The 26123-nt window shown below is 39.8% G+C and overlaps 2 protein-coding genes across 6 annotated transcripts in view; one reads left to right on the top strand and one right to left on the bottom strand.

Annotated features, from left to right (window-relative positions):
* The window catches only part of LOC119654321 (interaptin-like), an 85909-nt gene that overhangs the window by 35313 nt on the left and 24473 nt on the right, over positions 1 to 26123 (bottom strand). For all 4 annotated transcript variants that reach the window (XR_005249809.1, XR_005249810.1, XM_038059651.1 and 1 more), the window contains 6 exons: positions 23584 to 23712; positions 19406 to 19440; positions 19181 to 19340; positions 18612 to 18944; positions 17705 to 17929; positions 12792 to 12896 (listed from right to left, as the gene is read on the bottom strand). Coding sequence is in view for 2 of the 4 variants with exons in the window: in XM_038059651.1 (XP_037915579.1) it covers positions 12792 to 12896; positions 17705 to 17929; positions 18612 to 18944; positions 19181 to 19340; positions 19406 to 19440; positions 23584 to 23712 (987 nt within the window). In the remaining 2 variants the exon portion in view is untranslated. The remainder of the gene's footprint in view (positions 1 to 12791; positions 12897 to 17704; positions 17930 to 18611; positions 18945 to 19180; positions 19341 to 19405; positions 19441 to 23583; positions 23713 to 26123) is intronic.
* On the top strand, positions 4402 to 6389 carry LOC119654336 (glyoxylate reductase/hydroxypyruvate reductase-like). Of its 2 annotated transcripts, none has more exons than XM_038059679.1 (5): positions 4402 to 4486; positions 5050 to 5501; positions 5593 to 5924; positions 5987 to 6112; positions 6177 to 6389. In XM_038059679.1, the coding sequence occupies exons 2-5, from the start codon at positions 5107 to 5109 to the stop codon at positions 6299 to 6301; spliced, it is 978 nt and encodes a 325-aa protein (XP_037915607.1). In that variant the 5' UTR covers positions 4402 to 4486; positions 5050 to 5106; the 3' UTR covers positions 6302 to 6389. The 2 variants fall into 2 exon arrangements, with proteins under 2 accessions (XP_037915607.1, XP_037915602.1); XM_038059674.1 differs by lacking the exon at positions 4402 to 4486 and adding an exon at positions 4712 to 4915.

Genomic DNA, 26123 nt, shown 5'->3' on the forward strand with positions numbered 1-26123 from the left:
TTCAATATCTTACTTCATTTAAGTTCAGAATGTGCGGATTGTATCACTGGAATTTTCGCTCGACTTTAGAGAAAGCAAGTATTCTGGAAACATTCAATACCGTTGTCGGGGAACGTGCACAATTATTAGCCGTTTAAAATTGCAAGGCAGGCCAGTTGCTGTGCAAGGGATTTTTGATCACTCAATAGCAATAAACATTTTGAAATTTGCAGATTTGTACCCGCTCCCCTTCCAGTCGACTTTTACGATAAGCAGAAAATACTTTGAATGCAGTCTTAAAACGCAACTCCGGATATATTAAAAAGCCTTCCCGAAAAAGTTTGCTATATGGTAAAATTACAAAAAATTTACAGAAGATGAAAATATCCCGCGGGATTTATCAGGCCTATTGTGAGTATGATGTTTGTAGTAGTATTTTCCCAAAGTATTCGAACACATAACATAACATGATATCAGTTTGCTTTCAACCAGCTGCCCAACGTAATGTTCGAAGAGTCTATCCTCATTCAATAAACGACTTACATTTTTCAACCTAAGACTCCGTTGGTTCATGGTAGCCCCCAAATCTTATTTCACAAAAAAATTTTTGGGGCTGATCGGTTTCGATCGCAGGATAGAGGCGATCTCATCAGACGCTGTCTCTCACATCTACTCCCTGCGGAGCACCATGACCGAAAGCGGTTACAGGCCTGATGAGGGAGGTGGGGATGAAAAGGGGGGGGGGGGGGGGATTATCCCTCGGGGGACTTAATGGAAATTAAACACTGTGCTTTATTTACCTAGTTCCAATCTTCACTTTGGGGTTATCAGAAAGATGGCATTGGTTTCTCAAAATTTTTTCTAAGCTTAAGTTAATTGCGACTAAGTCCAATACTGCCAAGCCCTTCTCTTTCGTAGAATACCATAAGGACTTTACCATATTGACGGGTGCGGGTGTCGTGAAGATTAAACCTCAGTCTTTCGATCTTATTACTCCGGGTTCGAATCTCGCCTGCTGTCCCGCTGCTGTAGTCTTGTCACTTACACAGCATTAAGTGTGATGATAATGAAACTGAAGCACAGTCTCATTGAAACTTGAGACTATGTGGATGCCCTATATATAAAAGAGTTTACAAGAGAAACACTGTAAAGTCAGTAGCTTTCTCCAAACTATATTTATTTGCTTTTAACCTATATATATATTTACACGTCCGGATAGCTGAGTGGTAAGAGCCCAATCCTGTCATACGGAAGTTTGCGGTTCAAATCTCACTGGTGGCAGTGGGATGTGTATCGTGATTTGACGTCGGATACCAGTCGACTCAGCTGTGAATGAATACCTGAGTCAATAATCTTGGATGAGCACAATGCTGACCACATTGCCTCCTACAGTGTACAGTAATGTACCGTTCGATCATGAATGAAGTGCTCTAACACACTCCAAGGCCCTGACACAATATGGATTGTTGCGCCAACGATTATTATTATTATATATATTTCGGGAGCGACATATCCCCGAAACTATAATACAACTGCAATTTATTCCCTTTGAAAAAACATGGACCCTTAGCGGGTGTCCACTTAGAAGTTTTTACCAGTCGAACTTGCCGAAGTGAAAGATTAGATTTCTATTAGCGTTAAGATTTGATTAATCATGAGTTATATTTTGCCAAATGAAAATTAAAAAAAAAAATCGTGAACAGGATGGTGAAAATCACCATCTTAAAACGATGAATTAATTTAAGTAGCGCTCATAAGGTCTATCAATGTGCGACCCCTCTCTCGACAGGTCTTACTTGTGTGACCGAATTAATCGTGTGAATTTCCATGTCAACATTGTTACACAAGGGTTCCTCATAGCTCGATCAGTTGCCAAATTAGTTTTTATCCGTCATCAATAACCTTTTCTTTTATCCTGCAAACATTGTCTTCTGCCTGGGCGTTTTCATCACTTTTCCCCTTAAAGTTTATAATGCCTTCTGTACTTAAATTTATAATAGCGACCGAACCAGTTTCTTCAATTCAGGACTACTGTGGAGTCTTCCTTCTTCTTACATTTAGACTCTATTAATTCCTTTCAAATAATTTTCAGAATGATGGCCCTTCCCCTGACTTAAATTTTAAATGCATGGAATTACAGTATATTATTGGAGGCATGGGGAATCGGGGGGTCTATTGCAAAAAATATACAGTATGGCACACTACATATTTACTATTCAGTTAAGTTCAATAGCGGAGCCAGAACCTGTAACGCAAACTGAATGGTTAAGAACCGGCAACGACGATGAGCAATTAAGCCGTAAGGATATTCCCAGCAAACATTGTAGCCAAAGGCGCATTTAAGGCAAGTTGTTAGGAAACTCCTCCTCCCGATTCTTCTCTGCAAAGATCCGCATATCTCCCATTATGGGTACCATGAAAAACACACTTACACTCGCCAGCGTCTATACAGATGGACCCATAAGGCTACATGCCACTACCCATGCAATGCAATCACATCATCTCGAACTAGATTTAGACTAGTATGGAAAAGTCAAAAAACCTGTCAAAATGAAATGGATAACGGAATATAAAAGCAATGAAAAGGCGGATGAATTTGTAAGAAAGGTATTCCAGCAACATTTATTGGGCAATGATGGATACGAGATAGTCTCCCACGTCATATTGGAATAACACTATATTTCGCGGATGGATACCACACCTCGGAATCGCACTGATCTTTCGGCTACGACCTTTTGCTTTCGGCAATCGGTTATGGCATCGGGGCTTCCTAGAGAATACTAGCTTCTGTAAAGAGCACTTCCTTTCTTATTGCGGCACTGCGCTATTGTATTCTAGGAGGCCTAACTGAAGTAAGCATGGGGTTTTTTGGCTATATACAACCAATTAAACCAATTAAGAAGCTGGAGAGTTACGATAATACACTTTGAATTCAAATATCTCGAAAACCAGCTGATATTCTTAAATAAAAAATAAAAAACTTGTTTCTTTTTCGTTCGTGTAGATATTTATTCTTGCAAAAACCGATATTTCGGGAACCGCTTGTTCTCCTCCCTAATGCATAAGACAATGATCTTGCCAGTCCTCATGTATTCCTCGGAGACTTGGGTTCTTAGCAAGAAGAATTGCGAACTCTTGGCCGCGTTCGAGAAAAGAATCCTCCAAAGAACTTTTGGACCCCTACATGAGGGTGGACGATTCCGTAGCCTACATTACCACGAAATCTATAAGCGATACCACGACCGTCAGGTTGTGGGTAAAATCTGGCTCAATAGGTCACGGTGGGCGGGTCACCTAATCCGTATGGATGAAGATGATCCAGCCCGGAAAGTCAATAAGGGCAATATCTACGGTAGTGGCAGTTTATCCTCAAACCCTCCGAAATTTTCTCTAATAACAACGACTCAAAACACACAACCATGGTCGTTAAGGAATGGCTGCTTTACCATGTCAAAAAGACGCGTCCTTATCCACCTCAGAGCCCGGATTTAAATTGGACAGAGCGCTTGCGGGCAGACGTCGAAAAGGAGCTACGAAAAAGGGAGATAAAGAACAAAAAGGATTTAGAATATCACATAAAAGATGTTTGGAGCTCTATTCCTGCAAAAGTCAACGAAAAACTGTAGGGTCAATGAAAAGAAGACTTCTCGCAATTTTAAAAGCTAACGGCCACCACACCAAATATACACCTACCCAATTGTTGACATAAATTTATTTTCTTTTTATTAAATTTGAAGTGCCCAAGTTTTTTTACTGTACAAAACGCAAATTTTTTGGTTTTATCATTATTTTTCTGTTAAAAATAATACTAATAAAATAACAATAAGGGTAAAAATACACATAAAAATGTTGCTTTTCTTTTAAGAATTTATTCAAAAATACCATCGAGCTTTCGAAATATTTGACTTCAAAGTATATTGCCTAACTGTCCAACTTCAGGGAGCAAATTAACTAGCTGATACATTTCGACTGTTTTTCAAATAGTTTGTCTTTGACGGAATCAGAATATTTACATTCAAATGGACAATCAAATGAACCTAACTAATCAAACTTTGGAACTCTGCAAACAGAGAAGCAAGAAAACGTTGGTCTAAAAAAGTTATGCAGGAAACAGCAACTGTTGAAGGCAAGCAGAATATTGGCGGTTCCTAATACTACTGACTTTAATCCATGTTTTATTATTTTTATACAATATCTGCATCACGAACCAACTGACAATTCTACAGCAAATATACAATTTTCCCCATTCTCCCCTTAAAAACAAATACGTTTAAATGACGTCATACACAAGTTCTCTACCTAATCATTATAGTGTAATTATCTACATCTGAAAGCTTCAAAAGAAAAAGCATAAAACTAACCTTGAGAGTTTATATTGATGAAGTATTATATATTCTATCAAATTCTCTTTCGGAGAGTTTAAATTTCAATAGAATAATCTCTCAATGGCCCCACAGCTGATCTGTAGATTAAATTATGAATTCAGTATTTCGATTTCGCTGTCGGGGTAAGTATTGTAGCAATTCCCACTATTAATTTGTAATTTGTACGCTTTTTAATAATATAATTGTAAAAACAAGGTAAAAAGACAAGTTGTGATAGTACTATTTTAATAAACCAGGCATTAAATATCTAAATATGTGTTATATTGGATTCAAACTAAAGATATTTCCCGGCAAATCGTAGCAATCAACGAAAAACGCGACGTTGCTTACAAAGACAATTAGTTTCAACAATTTCTTTGACATGTGCATCACTCAGTTGCATGATATTTTAGATTAGTTTTATTTTTAACCATTTCTTTCCATATTTGTTAGCTTTTTATTACTTTTCCGTTGGATTTTTGATGAATCTAAATTCAAATTTCTATATCTTGCAATACATTTTGTGTACAGCAATAATGCGAATACAAGGAGCACTTGCCGCTGCACAGAAGGTCTAGCTTTTATCTATGTACTCATACACGAGATAGTGCACCAATCGAGTAGTGATAAAACCAGTTCGAAACTAATCTAAGCTTTGATTATTAAATTCCCACTTATATAAATTAACTGGAGAACTTCATTTCAGGTAATATTTAAACTTGGATACTGCAAGCCAGTAAAAAACCACAACCCTATTAAAAAAATGGCGGAAAAAACCTTCAAAGTTGTTGTAACTCATCCTGAAGTTCCCCAAGCTGGCATCGACATTTTAAAGAAATCCTGTGAAGTTATACTTTGTGAAAGTGTACCACCAAAACGTTCAGAAATTTTGTCGAAAATTAAGGGTGTCGATGGAATTCTGTGGGCAGGGCATGAGCCCTTAAATGGAGAAGTGTTAGATGTTGCTGGCAAGAATTTGAAGGCTATTTCGACAATGTCTGCGGGATTAGATTATGTTGATTTAGCTACATTAAAACAACGAAAAATGCCACTGGGACATACACCAGGCGTTCTAAGCGAGGCTGTTGCAGATATGGCTATAGGTCTAATGATTTCAGCGGCGAGACGATATCATGAAGGACGAATTAAAATTGAAACGTGAGTGATTACTGCTTCAAGTGTCATAGCTTAGAGTCCTAGCGAATAAATATTTTATTTTAAACATAAATAAACAAAATATGTTTTATAGAGGAGCCTGGGATGTCCACAATCTGCAGTGGTTGTTAGGACAAGACATCAGAGGATCTACGGTTGGATTTTTCGGATTCGGTGGTATTGGGCAAGCCATTGCCCAACGTTTACGTGGCTTTGGGGTAGCTAAAATTTTATATACAGCACGCACTGAAAAGGCAGAAGCCAAAGATTTTAAAGCTAAAAAAGTTAGTTTCGATGAATTATGCGAAAAAAGTGATTTCATATTTATTGCCGCTCCACTGACGGAGGAAACTCGTCATATTTTCAACGAGTGCGCCTTTGACAAGATGCAACAGAATTCTGTTTTGGTGAATATTGGAAGAGGGCGTAAGTTAAGCTACAATCTTCAACATATCCAAAAAACCAAAAATTCTAATTTATTTCCACAGCCATTGTCGATCAAGAAGCTCTCTACCATGCACTGAAATGCAATAAGATATTTGCAGCGGGACTAGATGTGATGGATCCTGAACCTCTCCCAAAAGATCATAAACTTTTGCAGCTTCCCAATCTCAGTAATTTTGAATACATATCCAAAATAGCATTTTGAAACTAAAGATACAATTTATATGATTTCAGTATTGGTACCACATCTGGGTTCAGCAACACTTCGAACTCGCAGCGATATGGCTGTTATAGCTGCTCACAATGTCTTACGCGGCATCGCTGGTGAACCTATGCTCGCACCTGCTTACGAATTATGATCGGACTTGTAGCCGTTCTGTATATGTTGTAATTTGGTTATCTTATCATCCATTATGGAATAAAATCGTATTTTGATCTACTAATGAACTTGACTATAGATAATTGTTGACCGTTGTCATGCTCTGACTGGCTGACTTCATTAATGACGTGAGATATCACTATCTATTATATATATTTTGAAAGTGCTTCACTTCATTCTATTTATTTTGTAATGAAACATACAAGTGAGATTAAACTTGGTTGTCGTTCCATACCTCCATAAATGTCAGGAACTTGTAAAAACTGGCTTTGACCAAATCACAAAATTCAAAATCATGGTCTTGATTAACACTTCAAAATCCTTAATATGAAGGCAACCCTTTATCGATAACCTGACACAATCGGCCAAAATGGACTAAAACAATTTTGGATAGATGCACTTGATGACAGTACGTACATTGGGCATTATGTGTGTCGGTATGCTTTTCCTGCAATTGTAGACCCATCAGTTACCCAGGATTAGATAATCTGTGAGGTGATATGCGATGACCAGCTTTTGTTATGGCAATTGAAAGTGGGACGATCTGAATGAACTTTGAAGACTTCCCCCTCAATTTCTTGAAAATTCTAAATGGATCCCCGCCATGCCAGGATGTTGTGAATATTACTGAAAAGCAGCCGAAAATCTCTATGGCTTGGATGGGATGTACAATTTCTGGTTGAAAAGTTCACCAGTATACATACTCAGTTGATTAGCCAGCTGGAGAAATTACTCCCTTTTTTGTCAATGCGGGGATTACCTATCTTCTCCCTGAATGGGACAAGGTGCAAGGCTCCACATGCATAAGACCAATTACTTGTTGGTTGACCCTCAAATTCATAACGTCTGTTATAAATGGAGGGATTAGTAGCAGCAAAATTTCGTCCGGGGAGCAGAAGAGTTGCCAGTTTGGATCGCGGGGATGCAACCCATTACCAACTGGGTAATTGTAAAATTACTCCCAAAATTTTTTCCGAAGGGATCTATTGAGTCTCTCTTGGTTTCGTATGACCCTTAACCTCTTGTAATGGCTACCGAATGATGCTAGAGGGGCATAACTTCTCAATCAAATATGGTGTACGTGCTAAGTGTAAGCTAGAAAACTTTATGTACTAAGATGACATCAAGTTGAGTTTTGATACCGGTGGCCGTCTGTTGCGCACAGTCGATATTTTCAGCTGTGATTTTCGGACCCAGAGCAGTAGAGAGAAAATTTAGGACGGGGTGAAAATTTTACGCCATCACCTGTTATTCGTTCCTTTCAATAAAGCCCGTATTTCCAGCGAAAACACCGGGACCGGGAAGAATCACTCCCTTTCTCTCTACTTCTCGGCATATGCGAGACATTGCCCTTCATGCCTTTTGGTAGTCTGAATACCTAAGGGAGGGGGGGGGGGTGGGGATTACAGTCACTTTCTAAAAGTTGATAATATACAATTAGTAAGTTTATTTGAGGCTATAGGAGTTTGTATTCTTTTCCTTTTGACAAATTTAAGAGCTTCTATTCTTCGAAATAGGTTTCTGACATGTTTTTCGTATTTTGCAAAGTTTAATACACAATTTCAAGAAAGTACTCTTATTATAACTCCGAGATATTAGAAATTATACAAATTTCCGTCTGTAACTGTTTTTCTTTCTGCACGAAACTCGTTCTTCTCACAATGACTGCGAACTGTCTTTTTTCTTATTATTATTATTTTTTTTATCTCACGGTTCTCGTCACCCACTCTGTTCTTCACTCTTGTAGCGAGGTCTGAACTGAGTGGAGAGCGCCGGTGGCGTCATCTGTCCGCTGGTATTCGCGAATCCTGCCGCGCCACATCACTCCGCCCCCAGATGAAACCGAGGGGTTTCAGCGACCGAATCCGGAACTGTGTTCCCCATCAGTCCTTGAAGCGAACGCGCCGTTGTTTAATGATGCACACGGGTTTCAGCCTGGACAGGGAGACCGCCTTTTTGTGTCCACCGATCTCGAGCTGGAAGAAATGTTCTCCCCGCTCGAGAACGCGGTACGAGCCTTCATAAGGAGGCTGCAGCGGCTTCCGGACGGCATCCGTCCTGACCAGGACGTGCGTACACGTGTCCAGTTCCTTGGGCGCACAGACAGGTGCGGACGAGTGTTGGGTGGGAGGAGTGGCCTTGATGCGTCGGAGATTGTCTCTCAGCAGACGCACCAACCCCGATTCTGTGAGACCCGATCTCTTTTCGAAGACCGGATCACTTGGCAGTCTCGGGTTCTCCCCGTATACCAGCCCCGCGGGGCTGGCAGCAAATTCCTCTCGGCGTCCAAAAAAATGTAGAAAAATAGATTTGTGAGTACTATGAAATACACAATAGTAAATGCAATTCATCTTTGGAATAAGCACGGTCCTACGAAACAATAAAATGAACAAGTAGATAGAGTACTAGACAATCACGCCTATCTAAACATGGTTGCTTACGAGTTATTCATTGAAAAGCAAACAAGTTCAAACAGATAACGAGTAGTTTTGGCGTCTAGCTTATTGCCAGATAAGTCATTCCTATAAAGAGTAGCACTTGGAACTATATTAAAGAGAATAATTAATCAAACACATAAAATGATACAGAATAAGAGCAAATAAGAGGCAAAAATAATATTACACAGTTGTTTCCTCAAAAGCTACCATGAGGGATTGTCTACCTCATTCCGAGCATAACAATCATGAATAGAAGTATAATAGAATAGAATACGATTCTAATAGGAAAATCTGAACTCATGCAATGAAACCATAGGAGCCAGGCTTCACTACTACCAAATAGTTAGCGTTTCCTTTTGCTGACGTCGAGTTCTGTATAATCATCCAGAACAGAATTTCGAAAGTGAAGAATTTGTATGGACGAAACCCAATAATGCTAACTAGTTTTAGCTTCGAGTTCAATCAAAAGTATATGGAAAAATGTCCTGCATGAATTAACACGTCTTCACTACTTGGCAGTTACTGACTCCAGACAACGAAGGCTAGCCAACAGCACGCCAAGCTGCTTTTATAACAAAACCCGATCGTAGAAAATTACTGCAGTTTGCACATATCGCTCGCCTCTTTTAGTCACTAGCATGTAGGGACCATGCCTTGAGACTGGGCATATTCTGCAATTCAAGATTGCCGAAACTGCAGAGAGAAGGAAGAAACCCTCAGACACTTTCTTTATACTCACTTTAACTTAAGCCAGATTACGAACTCTAAGTAATAAATTCTTTGGGGCCCTCAAAAAAGATCACTAGTTTGAGGTTGGGGAGCTTCTATTCTTCGTAAATGGTACTGGCTTGATCTGAAGATCTGATGAAGAGCTGGATTCTGCTCCCCTTCTCCTTGTCATAGCAGTCATGATCCCGAGAGTTTGTGACACGGCGCAATGGCGGGTCACAGCGCCAGTTGAGCTCGGCCACTTATACCTACCTCCCTATCTAGAACCTTCCAAGCCTTCTTAACAACTTCTCATGTCGACACTAAATTGCAAAAGTTGTTTCCTCGAATCGCCCCTCTAGTTGCAAATCCAAAATGATCGGTTTCGCCATTTGGTTCTATCAGTTGCCTGATCTGGAAGCAATCGCGAGGCTTTTAAATGTCCATCCAGCGTATTAAGCTACCGTTGTTTCGGCCGGCCTTTTAGTCACTTACCATCGACAATCACAGTAACCACCAGAAGATATTCCCCTTGTACTCGATACTAAGGTCTCCCTCCTCCCGGTGGTCCTGGATCATCTACAAATGTTGTATTCCGCATTTTTATAGCCACGCCATAACCGATTTTATGATTTCAATAGTAATATCTTTTCACGGAAAACAAAGATTTTAGCCCATCAACCATCCACAGCAATCATATTTGATTCATCACTTTGCCTATATGAGAGTGCTTAAAAGGTGTATAGAACAGTAACAGGATGGCTCGCTTGGAAATTTATCAACTTTGGGTAGTAACACAAGTTTCTATCACTTCCATAGTACAATGCATGCACTGCACAACTCAACCAACGTGTCGGTCCTGCCTTTACCCCGAACCTGAAGGCCTCATTTGGTTTGACTTCTGCATCCCCAAATGACACTGCCATTCCGCACTCCATGAAATGAGTGTGCGTGATCTATAGCGTTTGAATTGGCCTAGCGCAACCTTCTTAAGACTTCAAACGTCTCCCTTATGTCACTACACAACTAACTACAGGTATCTTTAGACTTCTAAATTAGTTTTACCTCCCACCCTCCGGGCAATAATTTAATAAGGTGGTACGCCAGATTAAAGTTCTACTAGCAGTTAGGTTTCCTGCGGGGAAAATGCTTCATCTCGACTTTATGTGGCATTTTGTTCTGTAGAAAGCTACATAGTTTTTGTTGGCCAGCTTGACGACCTTCGTATCCTTGGCTTTGAATTCCTATATAGTGCAGCGCTGACAGCTCCAGGCCCCGACGGAATCACCCCCTTCCTTTCCCCTCTCGTATGACTCGCTAGAGACGAAAATACCAGTGAAGGCAGACCCAAGAGGATCTCAGGTTCAAAAATTTAAGTGAATTCTTCGTATGTTCATCAATTTAGCGATTCCCAAAGATTGGATAGAGAAAAATTATCGCTTTGGTGGTATCCAATCACTACCGAGAAGTGACATTATAAGAATAAGAATCGAGAGATGCAAAATCATGATGATAATTCATAAATAAATGTGAACGATTTCAACAATATTGCAATTTTTATAGGAGTATCTGACTTTCGTGCTTAGACCTTTAAATAGATTAATTAGAACAACAAATGTTCAATAATTCAGTTTCTTAAATTTTCTGCATTGTTAAGGACTATTTCAGATTAAATATTTATATTACGAATGATTAACATTTCAAATCTAAATTATTTACATACCTCATCAAACATCTCCAAGAGCTGCTCCGAAAGTATTTCATGGCGTAGATCATTGCATATCTTTAACCGAGGAAAAAATGAATAAACAAACAGAATCAGCTAGTAGTAAGCTAGAATCACCTTGACTTTTCACACAAACTAATTATAATATAATTCTACATTAGAGGCACATACTCACGACTCAAGGAAGAGAAATTGAAACCAACGCGATAGATACATCATAACAATATTATATTAAAATTCATTTATAAATAAATTGTCAAATGATACTTTTTTACTTACAGAATAAATAAACTCTTATTCTTCGCAATTCATGTAAAAATAAAATAAAATTATCAACAAACTTTCAAGAAAAAGATAACACATGCTCCTATATCTAATTTAGTGTTGCACCACAAAAATAGATGCAGTTCTAAGTGTTCATCAACTTTCAAATATCATGCACGTTACTATTTCTCCACCAACCCCAAATTGGGTTACTAAGATTGATATTTGTCGGAGCACTCACAGTAGGAGGACTATGTCCAGTTGGTGGACTGCCAGATTTTTTCACGTTTTCTAATGCTTGCCGTAGATTGTTTATTGTTGTTACTTGGTTTTGACACTGAAATAAAACAGAGCAGAAGTTACGAGTGTCTTGCTTGGTGTCAAAAAATAGATATTTTTCAATGATTACTCACCTCCACTTCCAATTTTTGTTTCGCCTCCAGAAGTGTTTGATAGTTTGAATCTTCAGACTACAAGCAAACATCAAAATATTTAACATCTAAAAAATGGTTCTCTTCACACATCCTTAAATTAAACCGTCCACTCGTCACATTCACATCTCACACTTGAACAACATATTCACACTACGCAACAACCCTACTGAACAATTTTATAAAAGACACTTTAACCTTGCCAAATCTTCTGACTACGGGAAATACTTATTGACCATGAATAGATTAAAATTATTTTTCAAGTTTCGCTACTAAATATAGAGTTATATCTGTGCGTTCTATCTATTTAATCAGTTCCGAGAAATTATCTGAGGCAAGGGTTTCAAAACCATTATAGGGTTATTAGACAAGCAGGGAACAAGGATTCAAGGCATCTTCACACGCAAAGTGACCCCAGCATTATTTATTTTGGACATCTGGAATCTTAAGGAAAATTAATTTGTACGCTAAGAACAACCAAAATTATTTTTAAAACCCACCGGAGAAGGAGGCATCTGACTTAATTTTGAATAAAAAAAATATTCTTTTATTTTAAAAAGAGGCGGCGGCCTTATTACATCGTAACTGGATACAATATTCTAGAGATACTGAGAAGTTTCCATCGCAGACTTTTGTCTGTTAAAGAGAGTTATATAATATAGACGACCTAAAGGCATAAACATTGAACGGCCAAGGGAAAGTTAATTGTTTCATATGCGATAACGTTAAGTGAATTATTAAGTTAATAAATTATTAAAAATGACCCCTTTTGCCATTTTTCTTTCGTCCTCTTTTGGAAAGAGTGAGGTAAGGTCCCTGAGTAAACACTTTCACAAATAAAACACACTCATGCTGCAACATGTAGGTGCATGTAACAAACAATAAAAAATCACATTCACTTACCATTCGCTTAAAGCCAGCTAATTGATCTTCTAAATGTTGATTTGCGCCTTGTAGCCTTTCAACTGAGGTAACGTGAAATTCCACTGCTATTTGTAGGTCTACGATCTAAAATAGAAGTAAAATGTTTCAATTTGGTATTCGTTATTTGAACACATAGGTATGTATATAATGCAATTCTTCACAAACTCATCAGCAAGAAAATTCTCCAGATGGCACGGATAATTTGCGAACTAACAAATGGTAGCCATTGAAAATTTGGTCCTCACGTCCTAGGCAAAAGTACTACTCCTACTTGTACGAAAAATTTTAACTAAGCATTTTTTGCTAAGAATTGAATCTTCTTGACTTCTGTGGTTGGGGTAGGTAGGTAGGTATGAGTGGCCGCTCCGAGGAGCGCCGTTTTGATGCCACAAACTCCTAAGACCGTGACTGTCGCTATGGGAGCAGGGAGGCAGAGTCCAGCCGGCTCGGATCTCCAGAGCCAGCCCGTAGCATTCACGAAGGAAAGCAGCTCTCCCACCCTGCAGCTTGAAATATTTCTGAGGTCCCCACAGAATGGTTTACCCACTGTCGGCAGCCTAACTCTAGCCAGAGCTGGGCAATCGCAGAGAAAGTGCGCAGCTTCGGCAGCTAGCGACATGGTTCCCTATGGGCCAGTGCCCCGTGCAGACCGCCGTAACCTTGAATGCATTTGCACGCGTCTGGCACAGGAGCTCTCGTGATCGGACTATGTTATAAGCGGGCCAAATTCTCCTTGACTTGGCACAGCTTGTAAGCCTTCGCTATCTCAGGCTCGCGGCTGCTAGGTAGAGCGAGTAGACTTGGCTCCCGACAGCCGTCAGCGGAACACCGACTGTATTCGCCAAGGGACTGCCAAGAGCAGAACCTTACCTGGCCAATCCATCAGCCCGCTCATTCCCCTCTATGTTTCTATGCCCGGGAACCCAGAGGAGAGTGACCTTGAGCGTGCCGCCCAGACGGTTAAGCGCGTCTCTGCACTGCCCCACCAGCCGGGAAGATGTCGTCGTTGAGTACAAGGCCTTGATGGCCGCTTGGCTATGTTGCGTTTGGGGCTCCAATCTCGCTCCAGTCATCGACAGACTTCCAATATCGCCTGGAATACACTGGCGAAACGTGGGAGACCATACGACTTGAATACACTGTGTGTATTCGAGAAAACACCCGCGCCGACTCCATAGTCCATCTTTGATCCATCCGTAAAGAATACTGTATCATAGTCTTGCACAACATGCCACCGGTCTTCCACTTTGCCTTGGTTGAAACGTCGTGAAGTTGAACTTGCGTGTGACATAGTCCGTGGGGGATTTCCCGAGGTATTTCATCTAGGATGTTGCTGTGGCCATAGGACTTCGCTACCCAGCATCCGGACTCACGTAGTCTGACGGCACTGTACGCTGCAATATATTTAATGTGGAGGTCTTCTATGGTTATTTCGGGAAAAAAAAAAAAACAACGGAGCAGAATTGTCTTCCATACGGAAAACGAAGGGTGGCGGAGTTCTCGTCGAACTGGGCCGAAGAAGACTAGCAAAAGTACGTTCTGCCAAGCGGTCATGGAGTTACTGGGAAAGAAGGCTCTTGTCTCTAGTCTAGAGCCTATGCCCTCTTTAGAAATCCGAGATCTTGACTGCCTCACAGTGGAGGACGCCATAAAACGTGAATGTCCAGAGGTAACCAATGCCTGGATAGGTGTCACTTTTGTAAATGCTCTAGGCCAAAAATTCGCCGTGGTGGAAGTCCCCGAGTAATATGCGAGAAAACTTCTTAGCAGCGAGGAAATCAAAATGGGATGTGTAGTATGCAGGATACGAATGCGGATAATCTCCATCAAGTGCTACAGGCGTCTGGACTATGAACACACGTCAGCAACTTGCAAGGAACCGGACAAGAGGACAACATGCCGAAGATGCGGTCAGGTAGGTCACGAAGCAATGACCTGCGATGATAGCAAAAGTTGCGTTCTCTGCAGGGATTGTGGCGCGATCTGGTGAGAGCGTCGCATATACTGTGGGATCGGGACGGTATCCAGTCTTTAGGGCGGAACTAGAAAGGGCTAGGGCGCGAATAGTATGATCCGCATTCTACAAATGAACATGTACCGGAGTGCAAACGCTCACCAGCTGCTAGCGCAGTTCGTGGCGGAGATAAAGGCTGATCTAGTGCTAATCAGCGAGCAATACCAGCAAAAGAACTGTGTTATCCTCCTCACATAGGGGAACACAAAACTTTTTATACCTGAAGAGTCTAGCTTTCGGTTTCCCGATTTGCTTTAATAGTTTCTGAAAAGTATTTAGTATTAATATGTATTGACGGCATTTCCAGCTAAAAATGTGAGGAAATGAAAAAAGAGACACCGTTTCTATAACTAGTAAATTTTTTTGTTTTGTCTTGGGAATCTTGTTCTCTTTCTTAGTGCAAGGTGTCCTTGTTCCCACCTTCAGCGCACTGTGGAAGGGAATAAACTGACTCCAACATATGCGTTAACAAAAAACATTTACTAACGACGGAAATGACAGCACTAATTTAATTTTTAGTGTTCTCCAAAAATCTTCAAGAAAATTAAATCAAACTATTATTATTATTCTGTTCCGGGAAAGTCGCACTGCATCCTTAAAGAACTATTGTGCCCCTTTTACTGGTTATAATGTACCTATTAATCATAGTATCTCAAGCAAGCCTATAACTGCCAGGAACTTTAGTATGTTCCCTACTTCCAGATCTTTCAACTTTGCATCTGGTATTATAATAGGTATTCTCCCAGACGCCTCGACCTACTTTGCACAAGTTCCGGACACTGTCCCAGGACGTGTATAGAGGTTTCATCACAAAACCTGTAGGCAGTGTCCGCAGGGAGGCACATTGGTCTATGGCGTATATTTCTGCCTGGAATATGCTACGGTGCCTGCCTACTGGCTCGAAGTACATTTTCCTTGGACCAATGACACCGACACCCGCTCCCTCTGCTGTGAGGAATCCGTCAGTGTACCAAATAATCAGTTGCTGGTTGAAGCCGTATGTCGCAGCCACGCTCTCCCAGTTTGCCTTGTCACTCCAACGTGTTCCAAATTTTTTATCGAAGTGAAACCTCGTTGTCATATTATCCCTTGGTATCAGTAGTTCGGGGTACCGCCTAGAAAGAATATCAATCTTGCTTCGGTTGACGCAGCTCCTTGCCTGCATCTGTATGTGCATATGGAGAGGGGTTAATCGCAGAAGGACCTCCAGGGATGCCGTTGGGCATGTCCTCATTGCCCCACTGATACACACGCAAGCCAGCCTCTGGAGTTTGTTTAATTCCGTGGCTTGTTGGCTGAGTTCGGTAATCATTGGCCTTACTATTGCAGTATATATCCAAAGTAGTATTTTCGGACTGCAATCCCATTTTTTCCTGCTATGGTCCTACAAGTCATCAGAGCCCTCGTGGCTTTCCGGCAAGTGTTTCCGATATATGTTTTCCAGAGTAATTTCTAGTGTAACGTAATTCCCTAATGTTTGACCTCTGTTTCTCGTTTCACCTCCATATCATATAATCTTATGGCTCTCAGGTGATCAAGCTTACGTCTCCTAGTGAATGGTATTATGGTGGTTTTGGCTGGATTGATTTGCAGTCCCACCTTCCTGCACCAGGCACTAGTAACCCTTAGTCCAGTTTGGATTCTATCACAAAGGGTATCTTCATATTTGCCCATTGTCGTCAGCGTAACCCTGGACTTGTATTCCGGTATTTGTTAGCAAGGCCGGGAGTTCGTCCACTACCATACTCCACATACGCGGCATAGGAACCCCGCCATGTGGGCAACCTTGAGTAGTGTCATTCGATATCCAAAAACGCACACAGTGCTATTTCTTTTGTTTCTATGGCATCCCGTAATACATCTGTCAGCTGATATAGAGGATAAAAATAAAACTAGGTAGCTTGCTCCTACTACAATATATTTTAATAATTAGTAAATACGTATTTCGAAAGCTATTTACTCTCTTCCTCAGTACTTAACGTACGTATTTACTAACTTTTAAAATATATTGTAGTAGGAGCAAGCTACCTAGTTTTATTTTTATTTAGAAGAACTACAAGCATCGGAACGATAACTATTTTATGATATAGAGGAGTTTCAGTTGACCGTCCAGCCCGGTAAGCGTGTTGACAGTGATGTAGGGGAATACGCTTTAGAACGTCAGTTCCAATATAGTTAAGAGGTTAGATGTTTTCTTCTGTTTGTAGTTAAGTCTAAAATTGATAGACCAGTAGCTTACGCCAAACTATAGTGTGTATATATATATATTTCAGTACAAAGCTTTGTACTGATGAAGAGGGTAAGAGACTCTAAGATAATTCCTAAGCCTCTTTGGATTAGTGCTGGGAAAATGCCATCTACTCCGAGTAATTTAAGTGGTTTAAAAGTTCCCACTGCCCACCTTAGCCAAGCTTCTGAGCATACCTCTTTTGCTAGTTTCCAATTCTCCTTTCTTCTCCTTTTATTCGTTGTTGGGGTGTCGGGCAGGATGTTGTCACCTGCCACCGTTTCATAGGACCCCGGGAAATGAGTTCTGAGGACCAGGTATACCCTGTCCTCCTCTTTCTCGGTAAATGGCCCATCTCCTTCTTCAAACAGACGGACTAACATATCTAGTTGAATTACAGAAAATGACTAACCCACAACCCTAGATACTAGAGTGTAACAAGGTATGACCGAAAATCTATCCTGAAATCTATTTCCTGTACAATTGTTATTTTTATAATTTAAATAATCAAGAATTTTTCTTTGTTATTTAATTGAATTCAATTAAAATTAAAAAAAAGTATAATCGAAGATTTCCTTAAGCCTACAATTGCTTTGTTCACCGATTACATATGTATCTTAAAATGCATCTATATTTATATTTGCTTCTTACCTGTTGGTTTTTACTATGACAATCCTCCTCCAAAGCGAATAGCTGTTCTTGTAACTTTTTTATTTCACATTCTTTCACACTTAGCCTCTCTTCCATGCGACATATTGATTGATTTTTCTCGTTTAATTCCGCTTCCAAATTAATCATGGCTTGGCAAATCGGATGGACTTCACCTTCACAAGTTAAAGCTCTACCGGATACTTCGTAAGGAACTTCTTTACCGCACTAAAAAGATCGCATTACGTTTTTTCATCAGTTTGTTTTTCAACTATTTTATTTTTTATGTTGTTGTTTATTTAAATAAATTTATTTCATATTTTATTTAGAATTCTCGGAGATTGTCCATTCAAATTAACTTAAATCTATCTAAACCGAAACCGAACACTATCAAAACCGCATGAAGAAGGAAGCACGTTCTACGGACGACTGAGTAATTGCTACCTAAAAGAAAAGATATGAATTCATCTTTCCTTTTAGGTGGCCCATGAAATTGTCTCCAGATATATGTCTTTATGTATGTCTACTCCAGCTTAAATTTATTTTAAGAAATGGATAAGTCGTACCGACTGACTGGATTTATTTTTGAACGGCACACGTCTAATCCAATTCGAGCATCAGATTTATGGCTTACTTCCATGCAGTTGACAGTTTTTAGGAAATCGTTTGAACTTTTCGGGAATGAGTTTGTAGGAGAACTAAAATCAAACGTATGCGGTTTGTAGTTTTTTGAACTTCTTGTTTGCCCGATTTCGGAAATAAAAGCAAGCTTTTATTTTCAATCTTTAGCTGGTGAAATTTATTTTAAAATTCTGCTCCTTAGGATTTCGATGAGAGAAAATATCTTATCCTCATACTCGCTTTGATAATTTAGATTAGAATTTAAATAATTGCGTGTACTTATACTTACTATATTGGACAATGCACTGGCAACCTCCTGCAATATTTTATCACTATTTTCATATCCTTTGCATCTACATGTGGACGAAGAGGTTTTGCTCATCACTTCATTATTTAGTTTTCTAACTTGCTCCTTGAGACAATCGTTTTCTGTTTTTATGTTATTTATGCGATATCGAAGTGTGTCAATCAAATGGCACTCAGTCGCCATGTCTTCAGGCGATATGTATCCGGAATCTTCCTGTTTCGGACTTAATTCTGGAGAACCACTGGTATCACTTAGAGCTAGTAAGTGTGTTCTTAGATAAAATAGTTTGTTACGGCTCTTAGAAAGATCACTCAGCTGAAAATGAAGGAAAAACACTTTATAGGCCGGACTAAATAATAGTTTCCATTGTTCTAAGGCTTAACACTATCTTTGAGTATTCATTTAAGAAAGAGGTGAATGTTTTTCAATCCACTATTTTAACTGTTTTGATTAGATTATACTTGATTACAATTAACTGAGTTGAATACCGATTCTTATTACATCAGAAAGGTTAAAAAATAGATTGACCTCGCATAATAAGTAATACTAACCATTTTATGCGTAAGTTCTTTCAATCGTGCGTGTTGTGTAGCTAACATTCGTTTTTGGTCTTCTATTGACTCATGATGGCAGTGTTGATATTTAAGTAATTCATCCAGTTCTTCCTTCAGAACACGTATGCAACGTTCTTCTTCAGCTCTGGCGGAATGACTGCAAAGAAATTGTTCAACTTTGCTGTCGGATATAAACCTTGTAAAAGAGCCTTGCAACCTCACCCTAATTTAGCCATTTCCGAGTCAACAGCAGTATCCTACCAATGAAATCCTATATTAGATTCTAATATCGATAGTATAATAATAAAAAAATAAGCAATAGTATACGAAAACCAGAGCTGAATAGTTTTTTTTTTTGTCAGTAGAGCGCCTTCGCTCAGTAACTTCAAGGAAAGGTCTCTATACCTCTAAACTAAATTAGAGAGGACTTCTATAGAGCAACCTTCTTCAAAAATTGTGATGAATCCGACTTTGAAGATTTTTTCAATTGAATATTTTCTGAGTATGGACAGGGTACAGGGTATCCTTTGAAGTCTTTAAATTTTGAGGCCGTACTTCCATTTTCTCGGCTAATATCAAAAGAGCCACTTCGGAAGGTAATAATCAAAACCTGAATGAAAACTATCACTAAACAGAACGCATAACGTCATGACATTCACTGAAGCGAAAGGACCATATTTATTTATTTATTTAATGAAGACAACACACACGTAAATTTCTTATTACACATTGTCCTCAGAGGGAGGAGCAAGTAAATGGCTTACTTTACACTTAAAACTGAAGAAGGAGACAGAGTCAAGAGACAAGCTGTAGGGCATTGTAAAACCGGCAAAGCCTCGGGATCGGAGAATGAAAGTAAATCTCGAGCTCCGCGAAGGGTACTTCAGAAATGTCCGCACTTCGTCTGTGATGAAAAGCAGTGTGGACAGTATGTTAATATCAGAGTTGGCGGAGCAGTCCATCAGGCGATTGTAGAGAGTGCACATATCGAGGAAGATACGGCGTTGCTGCAGGGAGGTTAGATTGAGGGTGCAGAGTCGAGATGGATAGTCAATCCGTGGAAGGTACTTTTTGTAAAAGAGGGTCCGCGTGAATTTGCGTTGTACAACTTCAAGAGCGCGGCAGTCATGAATGCGGAAGGGGGACCAGACTGCACAGCAATATTCAAGGATGTTTCTGACAGGGGAATAGAAGAGTGTTAAGGAGGGCTGAATTGAGGTAAAGTCGGAGGAGGAACGTAGGATAAAACCAGACATTGATGATGCCAACGAAGTGGGAACTGAAATGAAGTTTGTCGTCGAATATTAAACCCAGGTCTTGGAAGGAGGTCAGCAGTGAAAGGGGTTTGTTCACTAAGAAAATAGGAAAAGAATGTTGAGGAGGTCTTAAGCTAATAGCACACCCAGTGGCATTTGCTGACATTCAGTGTTAGCTTGTTGACCGAACACTAACGAACCAAATTATCAAGGTTGGACTGCAAAAGAGCACAGCTCAGCGGAGACGAAACAAAAGCAAACAATTTAAGATCGTCTGTGTAAAGCAAACACGAGCAGGTGAGGATGGAGGTGAGGCCAAGTATAAATCCTTGGGAACCCCAAAGGAAGGAGATAAGGAACGAGATGAGTAACCATGAAAAGAAACTTTGCAGGAACGGTATGAGAGATAGAAAGAACGCCAGGAGATGATTGAGGGAGGGAAGTTAAGTGATAACAGTTTAGAGAGGAGAATATTATGGTCAAAGGGAAGCAGTTAGGCAGGAAGGACGCGAAGAGCAATACAGTCAAAAGGAAAGCCAGACGAGGAAAAGATGAGTTCGACAGGGAGTGTATCTTTCGTTGCAATTAGGACGCCACCGCCGGTAGACTTACGAGATACATCCCGGTCCCGATCACAGCGGAAAGTGGAGTACCCTTCGGGGAGCTCGGAGTTTAATATGCCATCATCCAGACAACTTTTGCAGATACAGATAGCATGGTATTGCTGAGCGAGCGCGGATAAATTGAAGGCTCTCGGCTTGGTTCTTAAACATGAATCCAATTATATTGCTTGGAGAGGCAGGCGGGTTGCTTGTATGGCTATACATGGCTATAATACACCTTCAGGCTAGAAGAAGGGTTGTCGAGGACATCAAGTTCATGAGGAAAAGTGACCTTGAAAAGCACTATCGTCCGGTCGATATTGTTGTCTTTTGTCAGAGAAAATAAACCAACTTTGCTCTTTATGTACTCCAGTGTATCGTCCGTAGAGGTTGCATAGTCCCCCCACAGACAGATAAATGAGCAGAAAAGCTTAGCATCGATTAAAATATTATACGAAACAAAACCTTGAAAATCAACTGAGCAATACTACCCTGACAAGGGCTGAAACATTACTGCTGTTCGGCTTTTTGTTTTCTTTTGCTGATTGGAAATTTTCTAATGTCACATGATACTCCACCTTTAGGTGAAGGTACCTCCGACAGTGTACTCTAGTCTTGTAGTGTACAGTTACGGTCTTGAATGAAGTGCTCTAATACTTCAAGGGCCAGATACAATTGGATTATCGCGGCAGAGATTATTATTATAACATAAGGACGCAAAATCAACAAAAATCCAAAATCTTCCACATGTCATCGAAGGGCGTGATGCAAGAGACGAAACATATTCTGAAAGTGATCACACCTGATAGTTATACCGGCTGCAGTACCCATAGTTTGATCGACGAGCGTAAGAAGACATAAGCAGCCCAAAATGAGAATAGTATTGCAGTTTAATAAAATATCCTTTCGCTTAAACGAAAACTGCTGAAATATGGGGATATAGTGTTCAATAGCAAAAAAATTCCGTATTCAATCCCAGAAGGATCAGCCAAGGACCTGATTGGTTAAATGCTCAAATCTAAACTATAAAATATTTCCTGCGCTCAGTGCAACAAAGTGTACATCGGACAAAGTAGGAGGATCGCTGAAATACGACTTGATGAGAATCTAAAAGAAGCGGAATTTATGAAAAAAAGGGATTAAAAGATTTCAGATCGGGGGAAAGTGGAAAGCATATGCCCTTCGCGAAATTGTCCCATCGGCAAATTGTACTAACTGGTCCTCCAGATTGGGGGTTGGGTAGGACTGACAACACTACACGAAAAACAACTTGTTACGAAGCCAACTTAAACGGAATAACGGTTTGCACATTTTCTCATGGAACTGCCAAGCAGCTAGCCGATACCCTGTCCCAATATAGAGCTGATGTAATAGATTTGCAGGAGATCAAAGTCATACTTGGGAATTTTAACAGTCAAGTAGGGACAGAGCCCATATTCAGGTGATACGTTGGCTCCCACAGCTTACGTAAAAATACAAATGATAATAGACAACGGATTATTCAATTAACAGTGTTACACGAAGTGGTTGTTGGAAGTGAATAACAACACCGCCTAGAATCCCCTCTGACAATTAGCCGACAGCTAACACTGAAGCAATCCACAAGACAGCCCTCCGCAACACCTATAAGGGGGAAATGGATGCCGCAATACCCGCAGTCAAAACCTGAAGAACTCTATCATAAATATAGCCACGAACATGGTGAAATCCGCGCTCGGTTGTTGGCAGCCAACAGAGCCTATTTCAGTTTACAAAAACTGTTTCGCTCGAAACGTCTCACCATAGAATGAAAGCTTTTACTGTACAAGACAATGATCTTGCCAGTCCTCATCTATTCCTCGGAGACTTAAGTTCTTAGCAAGGAAAATTGCGAACCCGTGGCCGCGTTCAAAAGAAGAATCCTTCGAAGGATTTTTCGCCCCCTGCATGAGGACGCACGATTTCGTAGCCTACATAACGCCGGAATCTATGAATGATACCATGACCATCAGATTGTGAATAAAATCCGGCTCAATAGCTAGCCGTGGGCGCGTAACTTAACCCGCATGAATGAGGATGATACCACCCGGAAATTCTATAAGGGCAATATCTATGGTAGAAAAAGAAGACGAGGCAAACCCTGCCTGAGATTGAACGATGGCGTAGGTCAGGACACCAGACAGCTTTTAAGGACATCGAATTGGTGGGCCTCGGCGCAAAACCGGGATGTCTGGAGTTCCTTATTAAGGCAGGCCTAGACCGGATACCGGTTGTTACGCCGTTAATGATGATGATGAATAGTTATTTTAGGGAGGGGTTTGTTGATGCGGAAATGCATATACCGTTATTAGTTCAAAGAATCGATAGCTCAAGGCTACTCGCGGAAAACTTCATGGGAATTTGACAGTCGAAATTGGATTTAAGTTCCGGAGAAAGAAGGTTTTCTTCTTTCCACGACTGAAACCGGAAAGGGCGGTGGGGAAGCCACTGTAATAATTCAGATAATAAGTACGAACTATCAACTAATAATGGAAAAAAATAGAATGTGATTCAGCTTACATACCATGGTATAATCCGTGCGTTGAGTACACTCCAAATCGTTGAAAGCCACCGATTTGAATGATTGCCGTTCAGTATCAGAATCTGCTTTCACTCCACTAGTGCACTGACATACTGGTCTGTTCTCCTCGATCTGTAGATGTCAAAAATGCAACAAGATAACGGCAATATAGGACCAGAAGAATTACATCAAATTATTAGTAGAAATTGGTTTTGGTATTTGGTTAGTTACATGAATTAGTATTTTACATTAGTAATAAATTGTTTCAGTTATTGTATCAGAAATGTTAACAGTTTTATACATGCAGATACTATGTGTACATTTATACATATACATACTTGAAAGATAAGGAAAAATTATGTCGTTAGAAAAATTGTTAGCTACTATGATCAAAAAATGTACCAGCAGGTATTTCAATTCAATACGAACACAAACTCTGTACACTTAAATTTATGCTAGTTTGAAAGGGATGAAAAACGATCAGTCAAGCTTAAAGAACCAGTCCAGAACCATTCCATAATGCAATAGATGCTTTGGTTGGGCTTTCACCATACGCCGTTGTAAATGAAATTTTTTAAATGAGTTGAATTAGATATTCAAATTCTCTAGGAAATATGATCATTGACAAATGGAGTAGATTTGTTAACTAATTTTCGAAATTTTAGTACGAATCAAAAGAGATATTGATTTTTTGGCAAACCTTTAACCAAAAGACGAAACATCTTTTTTGATTAGCACTCAAATTTAACAAGCACTAGAAAATGAAGTCATGCTAAAATTTTGCCCTTATTTAACATATTACAGTAGAATCCCGATAGAACGTCTTTGAAGGGACCGGCGAAATTCGGTCGCACTAACCGGACGACGCACAAAGCGACCGCATAAATTAAGCTTGTTTCTATTGAATATAGTGCAAAATAGGTAATTTCTATGAAAATGAAACCACTATTAATATTTATAGAAAACTTTTATGAAATTTGACCATTGCCCATACATATGTGTCTATTACAGATCAGAGAGACAACAGTGTATGCTTTTGTAACTTCATTTGTGTATTTATTGATTTAAAAAGTCTGCAATTTTCGTTTGTTTGTAACCGATTTTTATTCTATATAAGAATTTATTAATATGACGCATCATACTTTTCATAACGTCATCATCGAAGTTAGTTTTAGCAAAAATGTTGAGTGTTCTGCAGCCATCAGAACTTCAGATGTAGTGGGAGTCCAACCCCTCTCCTCGGTTTTGTCATCATCAACATCACTATCTTGTCTGTTGGCAATGATATTTTGCACAATACCATTTTCTCCGTATGTGGCAACAGCATCATCGATACACTCATATTGGTCGAGGTCTTTATTTGTTATGAATAGGTGATTATGAATTGCCCCTGCCCAAATGCTCAGCGGCATGTCATCTTCTTCGTCAAAAACATCTGTATTTGAGGTCATGGTACACGCTACAGTGGCTAGAGCAAATCCAGCCTGTTTATAACAGTTAAAAATGAACCCTTGCGTGTTTGGTTCAGGCATCGTGAATCATAAAAATAGTGGAGCCGGCTCCGATGTTAAGACACTCGATAATTTTAAGGACAAGATTTCTACGAAAATTTGATTTCAAAGCTCTAATAATCCCTTAATCCATGGGTTGTAATACTGCAGTGGTGTTAGGAGGCAGAAACACCAGAGTTACGCTTTTAAAGTCAGCAATATGGGGGTGTGCAGGACAGTCACCTACCAAAAACAGGATTTTCTTTTTCGTTTATCCGCGATCCCAGGCACTTACCCATTGGGTGAAAATCATGAATGAATATCAGCAGTCATCCAGGATTACTCTCATAATCCACTGGTAAGAGCCGTACATTTTTATAACATCTAGGATGTTGAAATTTCCCGATTACGGGAAGCTTTTATTTCACTATACCACTCATATTGGCTACCACCATCACAGTTACTATTTCTTTTGATAACTTTCCTCACGCTCATGTTCCGCCATTAAATTTCAACATCTTGTCTCAGGTTAGTTTGCATCACTTTGGTGAACTGCTAAAGATTCACCGACAATCTTATCGAAGAGGATTTTTTGTCTCACTTTAAAACGGTTTATCCAACTCATTGTGCAATTGAAGTAAGAGATATTCAACTCTTGAGCAAAAAAGTTAACTTTTCCATCAAGCAGGGATTCATTTGCGGGTATTCCCCGTTTACGCTGAAGCTTAAACCACTGTGATAGTGCTTGACTTTCCTGTTCTTGAGTGGATATCCTCACTCGTTTAGTTTTTAAAACATTAGCATTAAACAAGGGTTCGATCTTATCTTTAATTTTCTTGCGCTTTTTTCTTCAATAGACTCCCCGCATTAGGAAATGACTATAAGTTTTTTACGCCGAAATAGTACTTTCACCAACCAGATTACCATATCCGTTAAAAAAACCAATTCGGAACGCTCATTTCTTAATTATAATAGTTTTAAAATGGAATCCTCACAAGGCGGAAAAGAGAACGCGATAGCGTCATCCAGCGAGCATTTTGAATCTTATCTACG

Source organism: Hermetia illucens, chromosome 1 (genome assembly GCF_905115235.1).
Source record: "Hermetia illucens chromosome 1, iHerIll2.2.curated.20191125, whole genome shotgun sequence".
In the NCBI taxonomy this organism is placed as follows: Eukaryota; Metazoa; Arthropoda; class Insecta; order Diptera; family Stratiomyidae; genus Hermetia; species Hermetia illucens.

What these genes read in the sequence shown, in the direction of transcription:
- LOC119654336 (XM_038059674.1), top strand. Translation starts at nt 4,826, where the DNA reads ATGAATCTAAATTCAAATTTCTATATCTTGCAATACATTTTGTGTACA. An exon ending in GGACGAATTAAAATTGAAAC is followed by an intron (nt 5,502 to 5,592) that starts GTGAGTGATTAC and finishes TATGTTTTATAG; the next exon opens with AGGAGCCTGGGATGTCCACA. An exon ending in GGTGAATATTGGAAGAGGGC is followed by an intron (nt 5,925 to 5,986) that starts GTAAGTTAAGCT and finishes TTATTTCCACAG; the next exon opens with CCATTGTCGATCAAGAAGCT.